This window comes from Arachis duranensis, chromosome 2, assembly GCF_000817695.3.
Source record: "Arachis duranensis cultivar V14167 chromosome 2, aradu.V14167.gnm2.J7QH, whole genome shotgun sequence".
Taxonomy (NCBI): domain Eukaryota; kingdom Viridiplantae; phylum Streptophyta; class Magnoliopsida; order Fabales; family Fabaceae; genus Arachis; species Arachis duranensis.
The window spans coordinates 82,408,412-82,416,835 of NC_029773.3; the positions used below are offsets into that span (position 1 = coordinate 82,408,412).

Genomic DNA, 8,424 nt, shown 5'->3' on the forward strand with positions numbered 1-8,424 from the left:
AGGAGCAGAAGAAGAAGCGTACGCAAAGAATAAGAAAAATTTACGTGTGTGAATGTAAAAGAAGAAGGACAAAGAAAAGGAGAAGAAGAAAATGGAAAAGAATATGTTTTACGTTATTGAAACGCACGTGTGTATACACTGATGTAATGAAAGTGAATTTTGTTAAATTTAGGCCAACTTAATTAAACTTAATTATCAAAAATATTTAAATATATAACTAGACTGATTTTGATAATATATATAAAGTAGATGTTAGAAGAATCAACTTAATTAACTGAAATGATTGGCAGATCAGATCTAACATGTTACACGAGAATTGCTATATATCTACTGTTCTCGTTATTGATAGCAATAAAGAAAATAGATACATATCTGGTCTATCTCTATGTTATGGAAATCTTTTTGTTTTGTTTGGATCGGGTTTCTTAATATTGTAACGGTATTAGTTTTTTTTTTTTTAGTTTATGTGTTTGTTTGATATGAGATGTTAGGTGATAATTTTTATTGGAAAATTGGAGTGAGCTTGGAGATAGATGCTGCTTCTGCTTGAATTGTTAGAAAGGAGTTGTTCCAATGAATCAGAATAAGATTATCAATCTCTAACTTCTTTGTATTTTATCTTCAATCCAGCAGAAATCAGAACCAATTGCGAAACCAAGTGGCAAGTGCTAATTGGAAACAACATAGTTTCGGTTTTTTTATTTTTTATTTCATAAAAAAAGTATTATATTTAGACAAGAGCAACAAAAATACACATAGAATCAGAGAAAAATAAGGGAGTCTTATTTCATTCCAACGCAATAATAATAAAATAAAATAATCTGGAGGGTTACACAGCCAAACAAAACTAACAAAACTACCCTTTCCGTAACAAGAATCAAACAACTATTGGAGTTGTTTTTTTCTTGTTCATCTCCTCTTCTCTTCTCCCGCAACACCTTTTTTCATTTCCTGCATCACCGTCGAGTTTTCTCATTTCGCCTAAAACCCAACGGTGTTTGCAGGAATCCATAAACCAAACAAAAATATAAAATAAAATATAACAATAAATAAAACCTCATGCTTTTGTAGTTTTATTTCACCTTTCAATGCCGCAACGGTGAAAACCTTTTTTTTTAAATTAACCAAATATTTTAACATTTTTATTTTTTATTTTTTTGTTAGAAGATGCAACATAAAATCTTCACCAAAATGCGAAGCATGAAGATGATTGACGGGTGCAAGGGACCACCGGTCCGCACCTACAACCCCTCCGTCGACACCGACGGCGGAGCTGGAAAGCTCCGCCACCACATCCAAGAGACCTTGAGAAGCCAAATGCCCCGTAAAAAATCGGTGCGGGGATACTCGCCGTCTTCCAACCTTAACTTGGAAGCTGCCGCCATCGTCTCCGACGGTACACTCCTTCCTTACGGACTCCCTGCGACGAAGCTTCTAGAACCGAAGATCGAGGCGACTTTGACACCTCTCGATTACGTCCAAACCTTAGCTGACCTGCATCGAAGAGCCGAGAACTCTGCCGAATTTGAAAAGGCAGAGGTGTTTCTAGAACAATCCGCGGTGTTTCGCGGCCTACCGGAGCCGAAACTGTTCCGAAGAACGCTCCGGTCGGCACGGCAACACGCGGTGGACGTGCATACGAAGGTGGTGCTTTCCTCCTGGCTCCGCTACGAGCGCAGGGAGGATGAGCTAATCGGGATCTCATCAATGGATTGTTGCGGAAGAAACCTTGAATGCCCTAAGGCAAATTTGGTGGCAGGGTATGATCCTGAATCTGTTTATGATCCATGCGTTTGCGCAAAACAGAACTTCAATTTTAGTACTGGTGATGAAATGGCAATGGAAGAGGCGGTTAATTACGATGACAATGACAGCGATGACGATGACGACTGCGACTTGAGTTTTTGCATTGGGGATTATGATGTTAGGTGTAGGAGAAACGATATGGCCTCGCTTTCGCGGCCTTTTAAGACAATGTTATATGGAGGGTTCTTGGAATCTAAAAGGGAGAAGATTAATTTCACACAGAATGGGTTCTCAGCAGAGGCAATGAAGGCAGCAGAGGTGTTTAGTAGGACTAAGAGGGTTAGCCATTTTGAGCCTAAGGTTGTTCTTGAGTTGCTTTCTTTAGCGAACCGGTATTGTTGCGAGGAGATGAAGGCTGCGTGCGACGCGCATTTGGCGTCGTTGGTTTCTGACATGGAGGATGCTGGGTTGCTTATTGAGTATGGATTAGAGGAGACCGCGAACCTACTTGTGGCGGCTTGCTTGCAGTTGTTCTTGAGAGAGCTTCCTGGATCTATGCAGTGCTCAAATTTCATGAAGATATTTTGTAGTCCAGAGGGTAGGGATAGGCTGGCCGCCGCTAGGCATGCTTCTTTTGTGTTGTATTATTTTTTGAGTCAAATTGCAATGGAGGAAGACATGAGATCTAATACAACAGTAATGTTATTGGAAAGACTAGTAGAGTGTGCAGCAGATGGTTGGCAAAAACAGCTTGCATTTCATCAATTAGGTGTTGTCATGCTTGAAAGGAAAGAATACAAGGATGCACAGCATTGGTTTGAGGCAGCAGTGGGGGCAGGGCATGTTTATTCTTTGGTGGGTGTTGCAAGGGCAAAGTATAAGCGCGGCCATACGTATTCGGCTTACAAGCTAATGAACTCGCTTATTTCGGATTATAAGCCGGTTGGTTGGATGTATCAGGAAAGATCTTTGTATTGTGTTGGAAAAGAGAAAACGATGGACTTGATGGCCGCAACTGAAAATATGATTGGAGCTTCTATTTCAGAAATCAATAAAGTAATTGGTTTCAAGGTTTCTCCAGATTGCCTTGAGTTGAGAGCTTGGTTCTTGATTGCTGTGGAGAATTATGAAGGAGCTCTTAGAGATGTTCGTGCCATTTTGACACTGGATCCCAATTATAGGATGTTTTATGGGAATATGCCTGGTAATTACTTGGTAGAACTACTTAGTCCTCTTGCTCGTCATTATAGCCAGGCTGATTGTTGGATGCAATTGTACGATCGATGGTCCTCTGTTGATGATGTTGGTTCTTTGGCTGTTGTACACCAAATGTTGGAAAATGATCCAGGGAGAAGTCTCTTGCACTTTCGTCAGTCTCTCCTCTTGCTACGGTAACTTTCTTGTTTGATTGGTTTTAAACCAGTAACCAATCATATAGATTCTAATTTCAAATCATAATTCGTAAATTTCTGTCTTGAATAATTATTCTGAGTTATGGGATTGTCTGATGTGGTTTTTCATATAATTAATGAGAAGAGTGACATGTAAATAATGCTCTTATGTCTTGTGAGATATACTTTCTAAATATATAAGAAGTCATGTACTTTGAGTAATGCAGAGTACATATGCATGTTCATGAAGAGAAAAATTCTTTGAGATACAATTTTTCAATGAAAGGCGTTCAGGAGCATAGTTTTGGTGTATTTTTTATCAGGTTTATTGTTCATCTTGGTGTTTTTGAATTTTGCAGGTTAAACTGTCAAAAGGCAGCCATGCGTAGCTTGCGACTAGCTAGAAACCATTCGGCCTCTGACCATGAAAGGCTTGTGTATGAAGGATGGATACTGTATGACACGGGTCATCGCGAAGAAGCACTAGCAAAGGCCGAGGAGTCCATTTCAATTCAGAGGTCATTTGAAGCTTACTTTCTGAAAGCATACGCCTTAGCCGATTCAAATCTTGATGCAGAGTCTTCAACGATTGTGATCAAGCTCTTGGAAGAAGCACTTAGATGTCCTTCAGATGGCCTTCGAAAAGGACAAGTGAGTTGTATTTTGATTGACAAGCAACAATGTCAGCTTAATTTTAGTGTTGCCTTCATCTCAGTACATAATATTCATACCATTGTTTCACATTTTAGGCATTGAATAATCTAGGGAGTGTGTACGTAGACTGCGACAAGTTAGACCTGGCAGCGGATTGCTACATGAATGCGCTCAACATCAAGCATACGCGAGCGCATCAGGGATTAGCGCGTGTTCATCATCTTAAAAATGATCGCAAAGCTGCGTATGATGAGATGACAAAGCTAATAGAGAAGGCGAGAAATAATGCATCGGCTTTTGAGAAACGTTCAGAGTATTGTGACCGTGATATGGCAAAGAGTGATCTTACCATGGCAACAGAGTTGGATCCTCTACGCACTTATCCTTACAGATATAGAGCAGCAGGTTCGTTTGCTTTGTCTTTTTATTTTCTATTACCATTTTCATTTGCTTTTTTATGTTAAGAGTTATATTCGGAGTTTTAATTTGGGTCAACTGAATTTTTAAGAGTCAATTTAAGTATCTTGGTAGAGTAATAGGATTATGATATGGATTATGGAGATGAATGTTTGAAACATGCTATTAGATTTTATCACTGACCTTGAAACCTGTGTGTGCCAGTGTTAATGGATGATCATAAGGAGGACGAAGCAATAGCAGAGCTTTCAAGGGCCATTGATTTTAAGCCAGATATACAATTGTTACATCTCCGAGCAGCATTTTATGATTCAATGGGTGATTATGTTTCCACCGTCCGAGACTGCGAAGCAGCCCTTTGTCTGGATCCCAGCCACGGCGATACGCTCGAGCTTTGCAACAAAGCTCGAGATCGTATTAAAGAAGAAAAGTGAGAGAATTAGAAATTAAAAAATCCACAATTTTTGAATGTCCTCAAGGGGGACAAGCCTATTCTTGCCAACCTATACTGTCTTTAATTGTTGATTAGTAATCATGAGTGATTACTTGCGTGATAAGGTTTCTCCAGAACCGGCATGGTTGTGTACCTTTCAACCGATGTTCTGCGAACAATAGAAAAGTCCAATTTGGACCGAATCAGAAAGAAAGTAGAGGAGCAGGATAGCTTGTAAATATATGTAATGAATTATAGTTTTGTCTGCATATGATTGATTGAATTGCAGGTAGCTTATAGCTATTTGCTGCTGCTCTGTTTCATCATGTCCTAGCAAAAAGGATAATGATGAGATACTGCAGTTATACAAAACATGTACATTATATTCAAAATGTGTTGTTGTGTAAGCTCAAGATTTAGAAGTCTGCAATTGTTTTCTTTTTTTTGGCCAAGTAAATCAAATGCCAATTCATCTTGTGTTGTATCAATATTTTTTTTTTAAATCTTCTCTTTATTATATACACAATCTTTTGGAATAAACTTGTTAACCGGAATTATCTTTAAATAATACTATTTTGTATTTACTAAGTAAAAATATAAAACTATTTGTTAATTAAACAAAATTTTAAGTTTTCAGGTATTATACTTTTATAATATTACTATTGACATAGGCAATGGGCTGCACATGGATCGGATGATTCCGCATATCTGCCATAATTATTCGCATCTGATCCGAATTTTGCGGATATTATCCAATCCGTACTATGGTCGGATCGGATTGCGGATTCGGCAGTGATATCCGCAAATCCGATCCGCAAATCCGCATATCCGCACATCATATATTAATAGCATAGTTTAAGACTTTAAACCCTAATGTGATATAAATTTTAGTGTGTTATTTTATGAATTTTATGAATTTTATGATATTTTGTTTTTAATTTTTATGTTGTATTTCAACTTAGAATAATTAAACTTAAATCTTGTGTTATTATTTTGTTTTTGTTATTCAAAAGAACTATTATTGATAATATTCTAGGAATAAATAGGCTTAAACAGATAAAAAATGAATTTTATGAACATTTTTCTTGTAAAAACAGCCAAACAAAATTTTAAAATTATTTTTTTTTAATTATGCGGATATACGCGATATCCGATCCGCAAGTATGCGGATCAGATCGGATTAGATCTGGCCTAAAAAAATGCGAATATCATATCTTCTCCGATTCGATGAATCCAGTGCGGATCAGATAGAATTTTAGATTATATCCGATCCGATCCGTGTGCCCATTAGCCATGAATAAACAAGTATCTTGATTAACTATTAGACCAACTTTTTTTTGGCACTACAAATTCGTGAATGCTTTTTTCTCTTCCTTTTATTTTTTTCAAGAATTCTATCTTGTATACCCAATGAGGATTCCTGGTTGAGGCAAGTTATGAAAGCCCATGAGAATAAATCTAGTTTAGTTGACGAACAAAAATGTTGCCCAAACTCTAAACAAAACGAGTTGTTGACTAAAAATAAAAGATATGTTCAAACAAAAAATTAGTTAAGCCAAAAATAAGTCCAAAAGCCAAAAAAATTAAAAGATGCATGTCCCGGTAGACTTTCTAGATATTATTTCCATATCTATATTGAAATTTGAGTTAATAAAGTTTCTAGATATTATTTCCATATCTAAATTGACATTTGAGTTCATAAAGGGAAAAGTGAAAAGTTAATCTGCATGATTAGTAACTTTCACTGGAAATAAAAGTTAAAAATGATCAATTTTATCTTTCACATTTTCACAAAAAAATTTCGATTTAGAATTTTTTTTCTTTTTTGATATTAATTGATACCTAATTATATTCAAATGCAAAAATTAAGCATGGAAGTATGTATAATTATTTAGCATTGCTTTTTGTTGCAAAGGTGATATAATTCATGAGCCAATACCCTAGGTATTCTTTCAACAAGAGATTCATAGTTTCTCTTGAATCTTCACACGTGGAAAGCACTTTTCAACACACTTGTGACGACTTTAAAAAAACCCTCAAAACTTTCTTTTTTCAAAGTAGTTTTTATTATTTTCACCTTATGCCCGTGTCTCCAACTGCAAATTAAACCATATTTATTCCACCCCCAACTAACCAGATCTGAATAATTATCTCATGAGATTTATATGGAGGAATAATATGAATGAGAAGATTAGAGAGAGTACACCATAATGGACTTGTTGAAACAACAACGCCCAAGAAAGCTGAACTTGAATGCACCACTTTTATCAACAAAGCGTTACGGTTTTTCTTCACCGTCAGATAATAATTCACTGTGTGCAGGTGCAGGAGTTCCATTTTCGTGGGAGCAAGCACCGGGAAAGCCAAAGCACAATGACAAGAATGATTACGCCGAAGCCGGCGACACCCCTCGGCCAAGACTACCACCACCGGTCGCTGATGTTAGTGACGACGACGACGACGAGGTTTACTCAGATGCTATGGATGTTTTCTCTCTTTCAGAAGCTCTGGACATTGTTCAAAAGAAATCAGAGAAGGCGCGTTACAATAACAATAGCAACACTAACGAAGGATTGTTGCGATTAAAGATTCAAGAATCTGACGGTTACCAATCGCCGACTTACATGATCAACCGCTTCCTTCCCGATGCGACGGCGTTGGCCGCCTCCTCCGCATTGCATTTTCCGAGCAACTGCGACGAGAAAGGTTGCGAAACGTGCAGTTACCAAGAATGTTGTTTATCATCAGCAAGATCCTCCGTCGTGAGAAACGATAATTATAACGATAATGCTTATTCTTATTCTTATTCTTACTCTCCGAAAGGTTGTTATTGCGGCCTTGAGGTTCTGTTGCCGTGGCGCGTGAAGCATAAGCTTTGTTCCATGAAGAGCCCTGTGTTGTTGCCGCCTCTTAAGAAGAAGAAGGCGGAGGAGCATAATCAGCGCGGTGGCGCCAAGCAGAAGAAGCATCGGCGTCGTTCTTCGTCATCAACACTTACACACTTGCCTTGTTCTTGTACAAATTCTAAAGAGGATAGTATATGATTGTTATTAGTAGAGTTCTTTCTTAATTTCTTCATTTTTTTCCCCTTTCATTGTTATTTAGTATATGTGCACCTGTATATGTATTAGTTCGTTCCAATAATTCTCTCGTTTATTTATAGAACAAGCCATAACACGGACGTTCCATGCATTAGCTTATATTTTTTTTTTTATTGAATAGTTTTGTCTATGAATTAACTGGTACATACCCATCTTATATAATTTGTAATTGATGAAGTATACAGAGCCAATGGAGTATATGTATAATGTGTATAATGAGAGTTTAGGAATGTTCGATTCAGTAGGATATGTTTATTATTTCTGATATCCGAATGGTTATTTTGAATAATATAGATGTATTGTGTTTGAAAAATTAGTAATATTTTATTTTGGATATTCATTTTTTAACCCATATTAAACCAAATAAATAATCTATTGTACACATTAAACAATATTTCATTATTTTTTTAGCGAAATTCTTTATAACAACATCATTTGAATCCTTTCATCACGTTTGACCTCACATGATTACATTGATCAAAGTTAGTTAATTTCTCATTTTATAAATCAATTATGCTAGTTGCACATTAAAATTAATAATTAAAATTAATTACTAATATAAAATATACACATTGAGATACAAAATAAATAATATTACAGGACTAACATAATTTGTTTTTTTTATTATTAGTTAATCAACAATATTTAAAAATATGTTAAAAATATATTATTAAATTACTAA

The 8,424-nt window shown here is 36.3% G+C and overlaps 2 protein-coding genes across 3 annotated transcripts in view; both read left to right on the forward strand.

The window, feature by feature from the left end:
• The first annotated feature begins 830 nt into the window (after positions 1–830).
• Positions 831–8,424, forward strand: part of LOC107475335 (ethylene-overproduction protein 1-like) — a 13,536-nt gene continuing 5,942 nt past the window's right edge. The window contains exons 1-4 of one of the 2 annotated variants that reach the window (XR_008005657.1): positions 831–3,137; positions 3,497–3,788; positions 3,887–4,196; positions 4,413–4,766. Coding sequence is in view for 1 of the 2 variants with exons in the window: in XM_016094965.3 (XP_015950451.1) it covers positions 1,168–3,137; positions 3,497–3,788; positions 3,887–4,196; positions 4,413–4,642 (2,802 nt within the window). In the remaining variant the exon portion in view is untranslated. Of the gene's footprint in view, positions 3,138–3,496; positions 3,789–3,886; positions 4,197–4,412; positions 5,064–8,424 lie in introns of those variants that run through there. The other variant, XM_016094965.3, reaches the window with a different exon arrangement.
• Positions 6,807–7,811, forward strand: LOC107475358 (uncharacterized). The gene has a single exon (XM_016094986.3). It carries the CDS (start codon positions 6,852–6,854, stop codon positions 7,683–7,685), a length of 834 nt encoding a protein of 277 aa, XP_015950472.1. The 5' UTR covers positions 6,807–6,851; the 3' UTR covers positions 7,686–7,811.

What these genes read in the sequence shown, in the direction of transcription:
- LOC107475358 (XM_016094986.3), top strand. Translation starts at nt 6,852, where the DNA reads ATGGACTTGTTGAAACAACAACGCCCAAGAAAGCTGAACTTGAATGCA.